Source organism: Panulirus ornatus, chromosome 37 (genome assembly GCF_036320965.1).
Source record: "Panulirus ornatus isolate Po-2019 chromosome 37, ASM3632096v1, whole genome shotgun sequence".
Taxonomy (NCBI): Eukaryota; Metazoa; Arthropoda; class Malacostraca; order Decapoda; family Palinuridae; genus Panulirus; species Panulirus ornatus.
The window spans coordinates 25803693-25824139 of NC_092260.1; the positions used below are offsets into that span (position 1 = coordinate 25803693).

General features: G+C 37.5%; 1 protein-coding gene across 2 annotated transcripts in view; it reads left to right on the forward strand.

Moving 5' to 3' along the window:
• LOC139760613 (lysosomal cobalamin transporter ABCD4-like) overlaps positions 1-11647 on the forward strand; it is a 48427-nt gene extending 36780 nt beyond the window's left edge. For both annotated transcript variants that reach the window (XM_071683997.1, XM_071683996.1), the window contains exons 11-14: positions 1255-1385; positions 3557-3759; positions 3879-4021; positions 5205-11647. In XM_071683997.1, the coding sequence (XP_071540098.1) occupies positions 1255-1385; positions 3557-3759; positions 3879-4021; positions 5205-5463 (736 nt within the window). In that variant the 3' untranslated portion in view covers positions 5464-11647. The remainder of the gene's footprint in view (positions 1-1254; positions 1386-3556; positions 3760-3878; positions 4022-5204) is intronic.
• The last annotated feature ends 8800 nt before the right edge of the window (positions 11648-20447 follow it).

Sequence of the window (20447 nt, forward strand, 5' to 3'; positions counted from 1 at the left end):
CCTCTCTCTGGAACTTTCTCTGTTATCATACATTATTTTAAATTAATGTATACTGTCTGCATTCTTATTTTCACCAGTTAGCCAATTTCATTTATTCTTAGCTCTTATATTCTTAAAAGTATTTCTTTATACTTTTTTAATAAGTTTCTTCATTACCTTCTTGCTATGACCACTGATTTTTTTCTACACAACTCATGCAGAGGTTTTCATTAATGACATTGCCAAATCAGTTTAGAAACTTGAAGGTTGTTATGAAGTCTCCCCTTACATCTCTCTTCTGTAGGAGGCAAATTTATGGCCTCTTAACTCTCTTTGTAACTCAGCTTTCTTTTTTCAGGTACCATTTTTGTTGCTCTTCTCTGGGCCTTTTGTATTAGGATTTTCTTTTTTTTTTTTTAAGTGAGGTGATCAGATTTAAGAGGCATATAGTAATTTAGGTCTGTAAGTGCTTTCTTTGATGTTCATATGACTCTTCTTTTTCAAGTGTTTCAGCAAAGTTTTAGCTGTTACTACTTTCTGGTAAGACAGAGATTCTAAGTAAAGGAACCACTATACTCAAGGATGTAATCACAGAGTAGTATTAATTATAGTTGTATGTGGAGGATGAGGAAGAGGAGTAGAAGTAGTGGTAGTAATCGTAGAAGTAGTGGTAGTAATCGTAGTAGTAGTAGTAGTAGGAGGAGGAGGAAGAGGAGATGGAGGAGGGAGAAGGAAAAGGACTGAAGTGAATGAACCTGTAATTTGTTATCCTATAGATTTTGCTCATTTGATAAGAGGGTCTAGGAAGTATGTGGAAATGCAGCACTGTAATAGGGTCTGCCAGTAAAGTATGTAGATGTGAGTCAATTTTGAGCATTTGACTTGAATACATTAGGGGATGTGTTTGCATAACACTAGATATATTTGAATACATCAGGGATGTGTTTGCATAACATTAGATATATTTGAATGTAAAGGTAGAAGTAGTCAGGAGGATCATGAAGTAGGAGCCTCTGCAAACACTACGTTAGAGTTGCCCTGTCAGTGGCTGTGCTGTTAAGGGTGAGGCACTAAAGGCTAAGAAGCGGCGCTGGAGTTCATTAGTTACAGAGAATCTGTTGCCATGGCCACCCCCTTGAGGGTGTTCTGGTTGGAAACAAGCATGAGAGACGTAGATAGGTCGATAGTAAAGGGAGAAAGGTCTAGTCATGCAGAGAGTACTATTAAGGTTTGTTAAAATGATAATTACTGAAAGTTATTGATTATGCTGGACAGACACCTGTTGGAGGAGAATGCTGATAATGAAACAGCAGTCTATGAGGGAGATCAGACATCACTGAAGATAGCATTTATACTCAGTGATGTAGATATTATTGCTCCAGGATCCTCGAGAATACTAGTTAAAAGTAAGTGATGAAAAGGCTAAAAATATGTACCAGCTGAGAGCCATTTTCTAGTGGTAAGTACAGTAAAATCAAGATTATTGTTTATTCTCATCATAAGGCAGTTTTGTTCATGAATATGCCACACTTCTGGTGATTATAGATATTATGAATTACATAAGAAGTTTTGTTGTAGCCAAGAAGTTCTATTTTCACTGCAGTTACATTTATTAATAGAAATATTCCCTTTAAAATTCCATTACTCCTTCTGTCCTGTGTGGTAGACTGCAATGAATTTTCTCATCCTTGGTTTTGTAATGAATCCTTTCATGATTCCAGGCTCCTTTATATTTGTATCTTACACATCTCTGTATACAATTTTTTGTCTTCCAGTACTTTTGCTACCTCCTACTTACATTTCTCTTGCTCTTTTTGTAGTTTCTGCCTCCCTCCTGAAGATATATTCCAGCCACTTTTGTTTAGATAGTCTTGCATATTTTTGCAATAACTGTGACTAAACTAGTTTCCTGGTAGAGTACCATTATTTGGTAATTATATGCTTTCCTTGTAGATTGGACCAGTTATCAAGAATATAGTATGGGTTGACAGTACCAGGACATTTTTGGTTGGAAGTCTGTCTGAAGAGCTCTGTTGCCAGAAGGCCTGAATTTTACTCTAGAAGTTTAGTAACCCTTTGGTCAAAAATTTTTTCCAATCAAGTGCTGTTAGTTTTCATAATGTGTAGGTGTTTGCCCTTATTCTTACAAAATGTATCTTAAATCCAGTTTGGATAAGTTAAATAGAGCTTCTACTACCACAGGCAGAAGATGAAAGACCCAAGGAGTAGGTTGTCAGATATCTAGGCTTTGATTTATTTCATAGAAACAATGATTCAGTATTTGAAAGTATTTGTGGAAGATAAAACTTTGATCTATGAAGTTTTATACAGAAAAGTGGGAGCACATGAAATAATCTTGTTGTCTTACTTAATTACCAAGGATTGTATAAATGTTTTATTTAAAGCCAAGTAAGATTACTGTGATCAAGGAAAGTGAGTTTTCTTAAAATGTCAGCTTTTGCTTTTGGAAAGTATGTGTTCAAGCTAGACTCCTTTCATTTTCTCACCTTAACAAACTTTGTGATCTAAGACTAATAGGTTACATGGCTATTGAGTGGGCAGTGTGTCATCTTTGTAAGATGTATGAGGGCTTAGTGATTGATAATAGCATTTTTTTAAGTAGATTTTTTTTTCATACTGCCCTCAGGATGTATAGTTTTGTTTCTGTGTGCCTTAACTGTTAAACTGCATGTATCAGAAAACCTGGCTAATGCTGTATGTGCACAAAACACCAAAAGATATTAAAACAGTACTGGATTTTATTCTTTTTGAATTAAAGATATGTATGCAGAAGTATGAAAAAAAGGCCTTTAATCTACCTTTATTGTGCTAGAATGAGGTGTAAAGTCAGTGAAAGCACATTTAAAAAATGATGCAAAAGGAATGTAAAACATACTATAATCTTATGAGATTAGTTACATGCATACTAAAGTATAAAAAATTGAAGTGTAAGTCCAGCATCTACCTTTGTCTTGCTGTGATGGAATGCTCAATTTTATGAATACTACTCTTACTCAAAACAGTCATGCAGAAATCTTTTTTCATACAAATCCAAATAATATTTGTTGCAGTTTAAGGGTTAAGTGTGAATGAAACAATAACAGTAGTTCTATATTTTTCTTTATCACCTAGGGTAATCTGATGGCTCTCAGAGGTTTGCACAAGGTAATTGAGCATTGTAGGTTAAAACTGTGATTTTCACCTGCTCAGAGTCAACATTTTTCATGGGAACATTTGACTTACTAGTCTTCCCTACCCTTGAAGAGTTCAGTACTTAAGTAGATTCACTACCAGTTGCCCAGTATGTAGTAAATATGAAATATGGTGACCATAAAGTAATTTTTACTCAAAATTTACAAAAAAGTGATCATTTACTGGGTTGAAAAATTTTAAGCAGAATTTTAGGAGGGAGAACTCTAAAGGTCTCAATTATATTTCCAGATCAAGTAATTTCTGTGGTTTTATTTTTCTTAACTAAGTAGAAAATGGCATAATGGATAAATGAGTGCAACATATATCTTTGATGCAAATATAGCCTCTCTTTTGTATGATAATTCTCTTTTTTTTCTGTGCCTAGATCTTCATTTGAACATCTGTAAGGGTGAAAATCTTTTGATAATGGGACCAAGTTCATCTGGGAAATCCAGCATTCTTCGGGTGTTACGTGGATTATGGCCAGCAGCAAGAGGAACCGTTGCTCACGACTTTCCTCCAGGACCCAAAACTGTAATCTTCTTGCCTCAAAAACCACTTCTCACAAATGGTTCTTTACTAGAGCAGGTAAGGTCACTTGGGATAATAAGAAAAATTATTATGAAAAAAATTTTGACATAAACAAGAATATACAATACACTACTTGTATCTGAAATTTATTCAACTGCTTATTATCCATTTTACAGATAGTCTACCCCTTGAGGTTAGACCCTAATAATCCAGTTAGCAGTGAAACCTATGAGGAGATCCTTGGCTTTATAGATGTGTTACATATGAGAGACCTCATGAATCGTTCAGGGGGACTCCGAAATGATCCTAACTGGAACTGGTAAGTGTTAGGGACCCAAAGGGAGAGGGAGGTTGATGGGTCCTGAGGAGAGGTGGCACGTACATGGACTAGTCTAGCTAGTGGTTGGAGCACACAAGGAGCCAACTCTTGGGAGCAAAAACCAAAGTAATACGTATCGATGAGGGAAAAATGAACCAAAATTGTAGCAAAGGGCAAGTGGGTCAAGTTTTGAAGTAAAGCTGGGAGAGTTGATAAGTTGGACTGCTTGTGATTCAGCTTTGTCAGGTAAGAATGCAGAACCAAAACCACTCCAGATTTAAAAGTATTACTCCATAAAAATACAAATTGATCTTGTATAAACACAGCAACTGTTACTCTCAACTCTCTCCTTTAACACACTCCCAAACTCAGAAACCAGCATCTCTAGTTTCTTACCATGTGCCACCAGCATTGTATAATCAGCAAACAATTGACTCACCTCCCCCTCTAAGAGACTGAATACCTGCTTCTCTCCCCTAGACTCTTGCATTAACCTCCCTCACCACCCTATCCTTAAACAGATTAAACAGCCATGGTGATATCGCATATTCCTGCTGGAGATCCTCTTTCACCTGGTACCGTTCACCGTCCTCTCTGCCCACCTACACACATGCCTTTCTCTCTTGATAAAAACTCCTTACTACTATAGCTTCTAATTGTTTTCCTCCCTCATGTAATCATAGCACCTTCCACAAATTCCACCCATACCAAATGCTTTCTCCAGATCCATAAATGCCATACTGTTCCTACCTAGGCTGATGTCCCATGCTTTCAACCACCCTATCCGTCACCAATCACTACAGTTATAAGTACTATATCATTATAAAATATTATTGAACTATGCACAAGATTTTTTTTTAAGTTTGGCTTGAAGTTTTTAAGCACCGAGTTTACCGAACAATAATTTGGTAAGGAATTTTTTTCTTTTTACTTCCTTTACCCATTATTGGCACATCTCAAAGAATAAATTCCACCTTCTTGATAAACTAAAACCGAGACTAAAACTTTCAAGTAGCTCATGGCATAAAGGAGTATGAGAAAGGGTAATTTGTTTAGTTGCTAAAATACTGAAAAGTATATGCAGTAAATCATAGATATAGTAAGAATAAATACAGTAGATATGTATTCACATATTCTTAATTAGTTTAGGTCTGTTGATATATGAGATGTTTCTTCTCTGCAGGAATGATGCTCTGTCACCTGGAGAAATGCAGAGAGTTTGCTTTCTGCGGATACTCTTCCATCAACCTCAGTTTGCTCTTTTAGATGAAGCCACAAGTGCTCTGAGTCTGGATGTAGAGGAGCAGCTATATAGAACAAGTCTACTGCACAACATTACTTTAGTCAGTGTGGGCCACAGAGATACACTGACCAAGTACCACAATTCACTACTCACCCTAGATGGAAGAGGTGGTTGGAGAAAAGAACAGATCCACCATTAGGGTGACAATGATGCCTAATTTCTCCATCAGGGTAAAAACTTAGGGAGAGACACTGCAGTCAACAGAAGAGTAGTTGATAGCACAATCAGTCAAGTTTTGCCTTAGAATTTATGACTGGTGCAAATCAAAGCTGTAAAATGTGAATAATGCTGCACATATATTTATATTAAATTGAATTTTAATTTTCGAATATTCAGAAAGCACAATGAGGAAGGAGGAATATCTTTTCAAAGAAGGCTATACCTTGAGAGGAGTCAGAAAATATCATTTAGAAATTAGATGTGGACAGGCATTGTGATCCACCCTTAGTGAGAAAGGGGTAAGCTTTTTATTTTTGCTCTTGAGGTTGATGATAACTTTTTGTATTTCAGTTTCTAAAAGAGGAAACAGAAGTGTGTGTGCGTGTACATCCATATATTTTTTTTTTCATACTATTCGCCATTTCCCACGATAGCGAGGTAGCGTTAAGAACAGGGGACTGGGCCTTTGAGGGAATATCCTCACCTGGCCCCCTTCTCTGTTTCTTCTTTTGGAAAATAAAAAAAAAAATGATAGGGGATGATTTCCAGCCCCCCTGCTCCCTTCCCTTGTAGTCGCCTTCTATGACACGCAGGGAATACGTGGGAAGTATTCTTTCTCCCCTATCCCCAGGGATAAAAAAAAATTTTGATATATATATTAAGATAAATTATATAGTACTACACAATACTGAACTTGTTTACTGCCTAGAATAGTATCGTATTTGTTACATGCTTACCTGCTCCATAACTCTGCATTTCACCTGAAAATGTGGTTTGCAGATGGAGATACTAATGGACAATATAATACTAACAAAAAACTTTACAGCAGAATCTGGTGACAACCTATCTTGTTGCTGAGGCAACCCTAAGTTGGAGATGCCTCACGAAAAGCCCGGGGTATTTCACTCAACAAACAAGTAACCAAAACATGACCCAAGTCACAACTTCTGTTTTGTTGTTGTTGTTGTTTTCTATTTTCTGCATTTTTTTCACATATGGTGCTTTATTTCAAACAGTTTTCTAGTATATATATATATATTCTTTCTTTCAAACTATTCGCCATTTCCCGCATTAGCGAGGTAGCGTTAAGAACAGAGGACTGGGCCTTGAGGGAATACCCTCACTGGCCCAATTCTCTGTTCCTTCTTTTGGAAAAAAAAAAAAAAACGAGAGGGGAGGATTTCCAGCCCCCCGCTCCCTCCCCTTTTAGTCGCCTTCTACGACACGCAGGGAATACGTGGGAAGTATTCTTTCTCCCCTATCCCCAGGGATAATATATATATATATATATATATATATATATATATATATATATATATATTATTAGGTACAGTAGGGTTGAGGGTCAAGTCAATTGGGAGGTGAGTTTGAATGGAGAAAAACTGGAGGAAGTGAAGTGTTTTAGATATCTGGGAGTGGATCTGGCAGCGGATGGAACCATGGAAGCGGAAGTGGATCATAGGGTGGGGGAGGGGGCAAAAATTCTGGGAGCCTTGAAGAATGTGTGGAAGTCAAGAACATTATCTCGGAAAGCAAAAATGGGTATGTTTGAAGGAATAGTGGTTCCAACAATGTTGTATGGTTGCGAGGCGTGGGCTATGGATAGAGTTGTGCGCAGGAGGATGGATGTGCTGGAAATGAGATGTTTGAGGACAATGTGTGGTGTGAGGTGGTTTGATCGAGTAAGTAACGTAAGGGTAAGAGAGATGTGTGGAAATAAAAAGCGCGTGGTTGAGAGAGCAGAAGAGGGTGTTTTAAAATGGTTTGGGCACATGGAGAGAATGAGTGAGGAAAGATTGACCAAGAGGATATATGTGTCGGAGGTGGAGGGAACGAGGAGAAGAGGGAGACCAAATTGGAGGTGGAAAGATGGAGTGAAAAAGATTTTGTGTGATCGGGGCCTGAACATGCAGGAGGGTGAAAGGAGGGCAAGGAATAGAGTGAATTGGAGCGATGTGGTATACCAGGGTTGACGTGCTGTCAGTGGATTGATTCAAGGCATGTGAAGCGTCTGGGGTAAACCATGGAAAGCTGTGTAGGTATGTATATTTGCGTGTGTGGACGTGTGTATATACATGTGTATGGGGGGGGTTGGGCCATTTCTTTCGTCTGTTTCCTTGCGCTACCTCGCAAACGCGGGAGACAGCGACAAAGTATAATAAAAAAATAATAAATAAATAATATATATGTGTATGTATATGTATATATATATATATATATATATATATATATATGTGTATATATGTACATATATATATATATGGAGAGAATGAGTGAGGAAAGATTGACCAAGAGAATATATGTGTCGGAGGTGAAGGGAACAAGGAGAAGAGGGAGACCAAATTGGAGGTGGAAAGATGGAGTGAAAAAGATTTTGTATGATCGGGGCCTGAACATGCAGGAGGGTGAAAGGAGGGCAAGGAATAGAGTGAATTGGAGCGATGTGGTATACCGGGGTTGACGTGCTGTCAGTGGATTGAATCAAGGCATGTGAAGCGTCTGGGGTAAACCATGGAAAGCTGTGTAGGTATGTACATTTGCGTGTGTGGACGTATGTATATACATGTGTATGGGGGTGGGTTGGGCCATTTCTTTCATCTGTTTCCTTGCGCTACCTCGCAAACGCGGGAGACAGCGACAAAGTAAAAAAAAAAATATATATATATATATATATATATATATATATATATATATATATATATATATTTTCATGTATGTTTGCCACTTCCTGTATGAGGATGGTAGTGTTAAGAACAGGTGACAGTAGTAGGTAGAAATTGGTAGGCAGCCACTGGCCCAGGAGATATATTACTGTTACTCCCTTCCTGGTTGTCATGTTGCTCTACTTTGACCCAGGTAGCTGACATTTCTTTCTGCCTCACCCACATGGGGACTGCTGTTATTCTGTCTACAAACAAACAATCTCTCCTTGTCACACATTTAGCTCACACAACTCATTCTTTTTAACTGTGTAGATTTTTCTTTGGTAAGTGCTATACAGTATTTTGGCAAAATGGTAGAGGCAATAGATAGAAGTAGTAGGTAGGAACATTAGTAGCAGGAAAGAACAAGCTGTTATCAGAAATTTATTTCTCTCTGGGTGAGATGAGGACTATATTGCATGATGATTTTCCAGAGACAAGAAAGTATGGTGTTGGCATCGCATCATCAGATTGGAGATCTCAATACAAATTCAAAAATATACATCTATAAGCTGTTGATATAAACATAGATTTCATTAGCTGACGGAGTCTTCTACAGTATTAACAGGTATATTGCAACATATTTTCTGCAATCCGTATGAATTTCCATGATATTTGTTGCTGTCTGATGACATTCAGAGTTTAGGGATACCAGCAATTTTTGAACCATAAATCTTTTAGCTTATCTATGACATTTTTCCCCCTATAGGTATTTCCAAACCATAGATCACCAAATTTATATTTTAGTGTACTGCTGTTTCTTTTGTCCCAGAATTTTCAACTTCTAATTAATAGTTCTCATTTTCCTCAGCTATCCATGCTCTGTTATCTTTCTTTTCAGTATTTCCTTTGCTTGTATTTCTTTAACCAAACTTGGTAAGTATACCCTATAAGTTTATTCACATTTTTCTACTATTTATCATTTGATATTTTTCCTTGAATAGGTTCTATCTCTAGAGAATTTCTTGCCTAACCCTAATTCTCCTCTTTTCTTCTCTATTATTGTGCCTGCAGACTGTTGGGTGAATGAACTCATAGGTAATGTTCTTCATCCTTTACGATTGTAGCTTCACTAATAGAACACTGATCCAAAGCAGTATGTGAGACCAAGAAGTAACATTAGAGAATGGCCCTAAAATATTGTGGCCTAAATATTCAGGATGATGAGAGTTGTGTATGGGATACAATGAATCAGAATGATGTGGTATATGGTGGCAATGTGCTGTCAGTCAATTGCACTTGGGCATATAAGGCAACCAGTGAAAACCATGTAATGGTGTGTGGGGCTTGGCAGTGGATGATGGGTTCTGGATTTGGTGCATTACACATAACAGCAAGAGAATGGGTTTAGACCATTGTTTGTGTGTTTCTGGTGCTACCTTGCCAAGGCAGGAAATGGTAAACAAGTGTGAAAACATATTATATGAAATTTTAAAAAATATACATATCTGAATTACAAGAAAACCACAACGAACTGAGGTTAGACTTCCTCATTAAAAAAATCATTTGAAAAATACAGAAAGAAGAAATACAGTTTCATAATAAGTACAATAAATCCATGTGGGTGATTTTTTTTACAACTGGTTTGTAATCCACTGTGGTATATCAGAATGATAAGGTCATACACCTAGTCAGTGATGTTTAATAGGTAGTTTTATTAATATCTTCATAGATTGTACATATATATATATATATATATATATATATATATATATATATATATATATATATATATATATATATATTTACAGGCAAGTATAAAAATCTAAAATTTTGGTTACATTTACCATGATGGTAAAAAACATACCCTGCTCTACCAACACTGTAGTCGTGAATTCTTGCCTGCCTGTAGTGGGGTATGCTTAGATATAAATGACTTAGCCCTAATCAGTGCCTCATCCAATATGAGTTAACCCTGTTCGAGCAAATAAACAATGGTTCAGTACTTCTTGGCACTTGTGCACTAAGTATCACTGCACATTTCGCACCAGGTTAAATTTTTAGTGCATGTGTACAATGATGAAACAGAGGACTGCCACTTGGATATAGCTCTTATCTGAAAATCTGGGAAAACTCGAGTTACAGAGAATCTTAGCAGGAGCAAGTAATTACAACAGTATGTATAATAGGAATACATATACCATCCTATTTGCAGATAAATACTTGTGTCAATATAAACTGTCTTACCTAATACAAAAATAGACATCTTTAAATACCAAAGATCAGTATATTCATTTCTTGGTTCTGTACATGAATTACCAACATTATCAGCATGTCACAGGATAGCCTACTAGCTTTGTGCACTTTCAGTACCCCTGAAAATGTCCTTTTTTTATTATCATTAACTTCCAATTAAATTACATATCACAAATCATCTAGTGACAAGGCATATCATTCATGTCATCATATCTAAATACTCAGTTTTGGCTTGTCATACATAAAGTAAAATATACTGTTACCAAACCAACCTGTGGTTATCTTGAGATATTTTTTAATACTGCAAAATTCAGTAAATTAATTATAAATATGGAATCACTGTTACAAAATTATGAAACAAACTCAAAACTCATACCTCTTGTACTTTATTATACTCTTACTTTTTTCTTTATAAAAAGTAATGAACATGGCATGGGCAGAAGCATGCCCAACTCAATAGAAAACACTTTACAAGAAAAATAATGAAGAAATTAATTAGCTTATCACTGGACTGTAGACGTGACTCTTAAAATGTAGAAAGATTATAGGAAAAAAGAAGAGAATTCCACAGCTTCACTATTAAAAGTCAGTCCATGTTTGGTCAGTCTCCACATAAGAACTGTGTGGTGAAGCAGCTAGATACTTGTCATGGGGATGGGCCCTAGTGGCAGGGATGCACTTACAGCTCAAGAAAGTTGTAACCAAAATAAAAATTAGAATAGGAACAGAAAAGTAATGGGTAGACAGAAAGGGTTGGTTAAAGAATTGATAGCTGAAAAACTAATGGAGGCTCTTGATTCCAATTTAACTAAGGGGAGTGGAGGATGACCCACCTTAGATAAAAGTGCAATATTCCATACTCTGGTAAATAAAGCTCCTGTAAATATGAAATATCTTCTTACTCACAAGAAAAAACTACATCACCGAAGGAAAAAGATTTTATGATTATATGCTGTTTCTAGGGTAGAGTGAAAGATATAGATTAGCCTAATAAATTTATGTTACTGTAGGGTGGAGTAAACATGTTTTGAAAAATAATAGCAAAACAAGTAGCATATAGAAAGATATATAGGTAGAAATTGCATTTTTGCACAACTGAACTTAACCTAGTTACTGCTTCCCCACTTCAAGACACTGCCCAGGTACATATTGAGAGAAAAGCTAGTTAGCATGAAAAAAGATTGAGGATTAGAGTGAGGAGGGGAGGGAAACCATGTTGAAGTCTTTAAGAGTGGAATCACCAGGTTAAAGGTCGAAAGAAGAGAGTAGGCAATATAACCAAACCCTATGGGACACTACTGAATGTTGAAAGGATAAGAGGAAGAAACATGTGGAGACATCAATATTATCAATTACAGCAAAGACGGGTGTTGGAAGGCATAGTAGTCCTGACAGATTTGTATGGATGTAGGTCTTATTCCCTAAAAGTAAATAACAGAAGGGCATGGACATACTGGAATTGAAATGCCTAAAGACAGTGTGAGGTAGGAGGCAGGTTGATCATGTAATGAATGATAGTATAAAAGAGAAGTGTAGGAGTAATTGCACTCTGATTGAGAGAGCTGACCAATGTGTGCTGAAATGATTCAGACATGGAAAGGATGAGGGAAGAAAGACTTACCAAGAAGATTAATATGTCAGAAGTGGAAGGAGAAAGGGAGACCAAAAAAGGAGTTGGAGTGAAAAAGGCTTTGGGATATCAGGGTCTGAATGAATATTCAGAAGGGTGAGAGGCATGCATTAGAAAGAATGAACTAGACATGTAGTTTATGGAAGGTTGACATGCTATCAATGGGCTGAATCAGAAAGAGTCTGTGGGGCATAGCTGTGCTTTGGTTTTGATACACTGTATGTGATGGCAAAAGAGAGGTGTAAATTAGGCCATTGTTCATCTGTTCCTGATGCTACCTCACTAAGGCAAGAGAAGCAGTTCTGTATATATAGGAAAAAACTGCCCATCAAATCCAAACTAACTAATCGGAGCTCAGTATTCAGCTCCCATACCGTATAACATGTATGAAAGTCTATATCCTGTGAAACAAGTTAATGTAGTTTCCTGGAAACTAAAGCAAACATCCGCAAGTCAGAATTAGAGTCCTGGTGTTACCCAAACCTTTCTTAAGGCTCCTGCAGCCCAAGGCTGTACTATTTCCACCAGCAAGGAAGTGAAGTCTCCTTTGGAGAGAGGAGATCTTTGATGAAACTGTACTCAAAATGAGACTTTTCACTCTAATTGTAATATCAAACAGGTAGAGTCCGGTAACATACACATATATTTTTTTATGCTTGATTGCCATTTTCCACTTGAGCAAGGTAGCACCAGAAAACATGAAAACTCATCAACTCTCGTACACACACACACACACACATATATATATACGCGGGAGACAGCGACAAAAAAAAATATATATATATATATATATATATATATATATATATATATATATATATATATATTGGGGAAGAGCAGTGTGGTTTCAGAAGTGGTAGAGGATATGTGGATCAGGTGTTTGCTTTGAAGAATGTATGTGAGAAATACTTAGAAAAGCAAATGGATTTGTATGTAGCATTTATGGATCTGGAGAAGGCATATGATAGAGTTGATAGAGATGCTCTGTGGAAGGTATTAAGAATATATGGTGTGGGAGGCAAGTTGTTAGAGGCAGTGAAAAGTTTTTATCGAGGATGTAAGGCATGTGTACGTGTAGGAAGAGAGGAAAGTGATTGGTTCTCAGTGAATGTGGGTTTGCAGCAGGGGTGTGTGATGTCTCCATGGTTGTTTAATTTGTTTATGGATGGGGTTGTTAGGGAGGTGAATGCAAGAGTTTTGGAAAGAGGGGCAAGTATGAAGTCTGTTGGGGATGAGAGAGCTTGGGAAGTGAGTCAGTTGTTGTTCGCTGATGATACAGCGCTGGTGGCTGATTCATGTGAGAAACTACAGAAGCTGGTGACTGAGTTTGGTAAAGTGTGTGAAAGAAGAAAGTTAAGAGTAAATGTGAATAAGAGCAAGGTTATTAGGTACAGTAGGGTTGAGGGTCAAGTCAATTGGGAGGTGAGTTTGAATGGAGAAAAACTGGAGGAAGTGAAGTGTTTTAGATATCTGGGAGTGGATCTGGCAGCGGATGGAACCATGGAAGCGGAAGTGGATCATAGGGTGGGGGAGGGGGCGAAAATTCTGGGAGCCTTGAAGAATGTGTGGAAGTCGAGAACATTATCTCGGAGAGCAAAAATGGGTATGTTTGAAGGAATAGTGGTTCCAACAATGTTGTATGGTTGCGATGCGTGGACTATGGATAGAGTTGTGCGCAGGAGGATGGATATGCTGGAAATGAGATGTTTGAGGACAGTGTGTGGTGTGAGGTGGTTTGATCGAGTAAGTAACGTAAGGGTAAGAGAGATGTGTGGAAATAAAAAGAGCGTGGTTGAGAGAGCAGAAGAGGGTGTTTTGAAATGGTTTGGGCACATGGAGAGAATGAGTGAGGAAAGATTGACTAAGAGGATATATGTGTCGGAGGTGGAGGGAACGAGGAGAAGAGGGAGACCAAATTGGAGGTGGAAAGATGGAGTGAAAAAGATTTTGTGTGATCGGGGCCTGAACATGCAGGAGGGTGAAAGGAGGGCAAGGAATAGAGTGAATTGGAGCGATGTGGTATACAGGGGTTGACGTGTTGTCAGTGGATTGAATCAAGGCATGTGAAGCGTCTGGGGTAAACCATGGAAAGCTGTGTAGGTATGTATATTTGCGTGTGTGGACGTGTGTATGTACATGTGTATGGGGGGGGGGTTGGGCCATTTCTTTCGTCTGTTTCCTTGCGCTACCTCGCAAACGCGGGAGACAGCGACAAAGTATTAAAAAAAAAAAAATATATATATATATATATATATATATATATATATATATATATATATATATTTTCATGTATGTTTGCCACTTCCTGTATGAGGATGGTAGTGTTAAGAACAGGTGACAGTAGTAGGTAGAAATTGGTAGGCAGCCACTGGCCCAGGAGATATATTACTGTTACTCCCTTCCTGGTTGTCATGTTGCTCTACTTTGACCCAGGTAGCTGACATTTCTTTCTGCCTCACCCACATGGGGACTGCTGTTATTCTGTCTACAAACAAACAATCTCTCCTTGTCACACATTTAGCTCACACAACTCATTCTTTTTAACTGTGTAGATTTTTCTTTGGTAAGTGCTATACAGTATTTTGGCAAAATGGTAGAGGCAATAGATAGAAGTAGTAGGTAGGAACATTAGTAGCAGGAAAGAACAAGCTGTTATCAGAAATTTATTTCTCTCTGGGTGAGATGAGGACTATATTGCATGATGATTTTCCAGAGACAAGAAAGTATGGTGTTGGCATCGCATCATCAGATTGGAGATCTCAATACAAATTCAAAAATATACATCTATAAGCTGTTGATATAAACATAGATTTCATTAGCTGACGGAGTCTTCTACAGTATTAACAGGTATATTGCAACATATTTTCTGCAATCCGTATGAATTTCCATGATATTTGTTGCTGTCTGATGACATTCAGAGTTTAGGGATACCAGCAATTTTTGAACCATAAATCTTTTAGCTTATCTATGACATTTTTCCCCCTATAGGTATTTCCAAACCATAGATCACCAAATTTATATTTTAGTGTACTGCTGTTTCTTTTGTCCCAGAATTTTCAACTTCTAATTAATAGTTCTCATTTTCCTCAGCTATCCATGCTCTGTTATCTTTCTTTTCAGTATTTCCTTTGCTTGTATTTCTTTAACCAAACTTGGTAAGTATACCCTATAAGTTTATTCACATTTTTCTACTATTTATCATTTGATATTTTTCCTTGAATAGGTTCTATCTCTAGAGAATTTCTTGCCTAACCCTAATTCTCCTCTTTTCTTCTCTATTATTGTGCCTGCAGACTGTTGGGTGAATGAACTCATAGGTAATGTTCTTCATCCTTTACGATTGTAGCTTCACTAATAGAACACTGATCCAAAGCAGTATGTGAGACCAAGAAGTAACATTAGAGAATGGCCCTAAAATATTGTGGCCTAAATATTCAGGATGATGAGAGTTGTGTATGGGATACAATGAATCAGAATGATGTGGTATATGGTGGCAATGTGCTGTCAGTCAATTGCACTTGGGCATATAAGGCAACCAGTGAAAACCATGTAATGGTGTGTGGGGCTTGGCAGTGGATGATGGGTTCTGGATTTGGTGCATTACACATAACAGCAAGAGAATGGGTTTAGACCATTGTTTGTGTGTTTCTGGTGCTACCTTGCCAAGGCAGGAAATGGTAAACAAGTGTGAAAACATATTATATGAAATTTTAAAAAATATACATATCTGAATTACAAGAAAACCACAACGAACTGAGGTTAGACTTCCTCATTAAAAAAATCATTTGAAAAATACAGAAAGAAGAAATACAGTTTCATAATAAGTACAATAAATCCATGTGGGTGATTTTTTTTACAACTGGTTTGTAATCCACTGTGGTATATCAGAATGATAAGGTCATACACCTAGTCAGTGATGTTTAATAGGTAGTTTTATTAATATCTTCATAGATTGTACATATATATATATATATATATATATATATATATATATATATATATATATATATATATATATATTTACAGGCAAGTATAAAAATCTAAAATTTTGGTTACATTTACCATGATGGTAAAAAACATACCCTGCTCTACCAACACTGTAGTCGTGAATTCTTGCCTGCCTGTAGTGGGGTATGCTTAGATATAAATGACTTAGCCCTAATCAGTGCCTCATCCAATATGAGTTAACCCTGTTCGAGCAAATAAACAATGGTTCAGTACTTCTTGGCACTTGTGCACTAAGTATCACTGCACATTTCGCACCAGGTTAAATTTTTAGTGCATGTGTACAATGATGAAACAGAGGACTGCCACTTGGATATAGCTCTTATCTGAAAATCTGGGAAAACTCGAGTTACAGAGAATCTTAGCAGGAGCAAGTAATTACAACAGTATGTATAATAGGAATACATATACCATCCTATTTGCAGATAAATACTTGTGTCAATATAAACTGTCTTACCTAATACAAAAATAGACATCTTTAAATACCAAAGATCAGTATATTCATTTCTTGGTTCTGTACATGAATTACCAACATTATCAGCATGTCACAGGATAGCCTACTAGCTTTGTGCACTTTCAGTACCCCTGAAAATGTCCTTTTTTTATTATCATTAACTTCCAATTAAATTACATATCACAAATCATCTAGTGACAAGGCATATCATTCATGTCATCATATCTAAATACTCAGTTTTGGCTTGTCATACATAAAGTAAAATATACTGTTACCAAACCAACCTGTGGTTATCTTGAGATATTTTTTAATACTGCAAAATTCAGTAAATTAATTATAAATATGGAATCACTGTTACAAAATTATGAAACAAACTCAAAACTCATACCTCTTGTACTTTATTATACTCTTACTTTTTTCTTTATAAAAAGTAATGAACATGGCATGGGCAGAAGCATGCCCAACTCAATAGAAAACACTTTACAAGAAAAATAATGAAGAAATTAATTAGCTTATCACTGGACTGTAGACGTGACTCTTAAAATGTAGAAAGATTATAGGAAAAAAGAAGAGAATTCCACAGCTTCACTATTAAAAGTCAGTCCATGTTTGGTCAGTCTCCACATAAGAACTGTGTGGTGAAGCAGCTAGATACTTGTCATGGGGATGGGCCCTAGTGGCAGGGATGCACTTACAGCTCAAGAAAGTTGTAACCAAAATAAAAATTAGAATAGGAACAGAAAAGTAATGGGTAGACAGAAAGGGTTGGTTAAAGAATTGATAGCTGAAAAACTAATGGAGGCTCTTGATTCCAATTTAACTAAGGGGAGTGGAGGATGACCCACCTTAGATAAAAGTGCAATATTCCATACTCTGGTAAATAAAGCTCCTGTAAATATGAAATATCTTCTTACTCACAAGAAAAAACTACATCACCGAAGGAAAAAGATTTTATGATTATATGCTGTTTCTAGGGTAGAGTGAAAGATATAGATTAGCCTAATAAATTTATGTTACTGTAGGGTGGAGTAAACATGTTTTGAAAAATAATAGCAAAACAAGTAGCATATAGAAAGATATATAGGTAGAAATTGCATTTTTGCACAACTGAACTTAACCTAGTTACTGCTTCCCCACTTCAAGACACTGCCCAGGTACATATTGAGAGAAAAGCTAGTTAGCATGAAAAAAGATTGAGGATTAGAGTGAGGAGGGGAGGGAAACCATGTTGAAGTCTTTAAGAGTGGAATCACCAGGTTAAAGGTCGAAAGAAGAGAGTAGGCAATATAACCAAACCCTATGGGACACTACTGAATGTTGAAAGGATAAGAGGAAGAAACATGTGGAGACATCAATATTATCAATTACAGCAAAGACGGGTGTTGGAAGGCATAGTAGTCCTGACAGATTTGTATGGATGTAGGTCTTATTCCCTAAAAGTAAATAACAGAAGGGCATGGACATACTGGAATTGAAATGCCTAAAGACAGTGTGAGGTAGGAGGCAGGTTGATCATGTAATGAATGATAGTATAAAAGAGAAGTGTAGGAGTAATTGCACTCTGATTGAGAGAGCTGACCAATGTGTGCTGAAATGATTCAGACATGGAAAGGATGAGGGAAGAAAGACTTACCAAGAAGATTAATATGTCAGAAGTGGAAGGAGAAAGGGAGACCAAAAAAGGAGTTGGAGTGAAAAAGGCTTTGGGATATCAGGGTCTGAATGAATATTCAGAAGGGTGAGAGGCATGCATTAGAAAGAATGAACTAGACATGTAGTTTATGGAAGGTTGACATGCTATCAATGGGCTGAATCAGAAAGAGTCTGTGGGGCATAGCTGTGCTTTGGTTTTGATACACTGTATGTGATGGCAAAAGAGAGGTGTAAATTAGGCCATTGTTCATCTGTTCCTGATGCTACCTCACTAAGGCAAGAGAAGCAGTTCTGTATATATAGGAAAAAACTGCCCATCAAATCCAAACTAACTAATCGGAGCTCAGTATTCAGCTCCCATACCGTATAACATGTATGAAAGTCTATATCCTGTGAAACAAGTTAATGTAGTTTCCTGGAAACTAAAGCAAACATCCGCAAGTCAGAATTAGAGTCCTGGTGTTACCCAAACCTTTCTTAAGGCTCCTGCAGCCCAAGGCTGTACTATTTCCACCAGCAAGGAAGTGAAGTCTCCTTTGGAGAGAGGAGATCTTTGATGAAACTGTACTCAAAATGAGACTTTTCACTCTAATTGTAATATCAAACAGGTAGAGTCCGGTAACATACACATATATTTTTTTATGCTTGATTGCCATTTTCCACTTGAGCAAGGTAGCACCAGAAAACATGAAAACTCATCAACTCTCGTACACACACACACACACACATATATATATACGCGGGAGACAGCGACAAAAAAAAATATATATATATATATATATATATATATATATATATATATATATATATATATATATTGGGGAAGAGCAGTGTGGTTTCAGAAGTGGTAGAGGATATGTGGATCAGGTGTTTGCTTTGAAGAATGTATGTGAGAAATACTTAGAAAAGCAAATGGATTTGTATGTAGCATTTATGGATCTGGAGAAGGCATATGATAGAGTTGATAGAGATGCTCTGTGGAAGGTATTAAGAATATATGGTGTGGGAGGCAAGTTGTTAGAGGCAGTGAAAAGTTTTTATCGAGGATGTAAGGCATGTGTACGTGTAGGAAGAGAGGAAAGTGATTGGTTCTCAGTGAATGTGGGTTTGCAGCAGGGGTGTGTGATGTCTCCATGGTTGTTTAATTTGTTTATGGATGGGGTTGTTAGGGAGGTGAATGCAAGAGTTTTGGAAAGAGGGGCAAGTATGAAGTCTGTTGGGGATGAGAGAGCTTGGGAAGTGAGTCAGTTGTTGTTCGCTGATGATACAGCGCTGGTGGCTGATTCATGTGAGAAACTACAGAAGCTGGTGACTGAGTTTGGTAAAGTGTGTGAAAGAAGAAAGTTAAGAGTAAATGTGAATAAGAGCAAGGTTATTAGGTACAGTAGGGTTGAGGGTCAAGTCAATTGGGAGGTGAGTTTGAATGGAGAAAAACTGGAGGAAGTGAAGTGTTTTAGATATCTGGGAGTGGATCTGGCAGCGGATGGAACCATGGAAGCGGAAGTGGATCATAGGGTGGGGGAGGGGGCGAAAATTCTGGGAGCCTTGAAGAATGTGTGGAAGTCGAGAACATTATCTCGGAGAGCAAAAATGGGTATGTTTGAAGGAATAGTGGTTCCAACAATGTTGTATGGTTGCGATGCGTGGACTATGGATAGAGTTGTGCGCAGGAGGATGGATATGCTGGAAATGAGATGTTTGAGGACAGTGTGTGGTGTGAGGTGGTTTGATCGAGTAAGTAACGTAAGGGTAAGAGAGATGTGTGGAAATAAAAAGAGCGTGGTTGAGAGAGCAGAAGAGGGTGTTTTGAAATGGTTTGGGCACATGGAGAGAATGAGTGAGGAAAGATTGACTAAGAGGATATATGTGTCGGAGGTGGAGGGAACGAGGAGAAGAGGGAGACCAAATTGGAGGTGGAAAGATGGAGTGAAAAAGATTTTGTGTGATCGGGGCCTGAACATGCAGGAGGGTGAAAGGAGGGCAAGGAATAGAGTGAATTGGAGCGATGTGGTATACAGGGGTTGACGTGTTGTCAGTGGATTGAATCAAGGCATGTGAAGCGTCTGGGGTAAACCATGGAAAGCTGTGTAGGTATGTATATTTGCGTGTGTGGACGTGTGTATGTACATGTGTATGGGGGGGGGGGTTGGGCCATTTCTTTCGTCTGTTTCCTTGCGCTACCTCGCAAACGCGGGAGACAGCGACAAAGTATTAAAAAAAAAAAAAATTAGGTAGACAAACTAGATAATAGGTAGGAGCCTCTGAAAACACTGCACTAGAGTTGCTGTCTGCCAGTGGCCTGTAAAGGGTTAGGCACTAAAGGC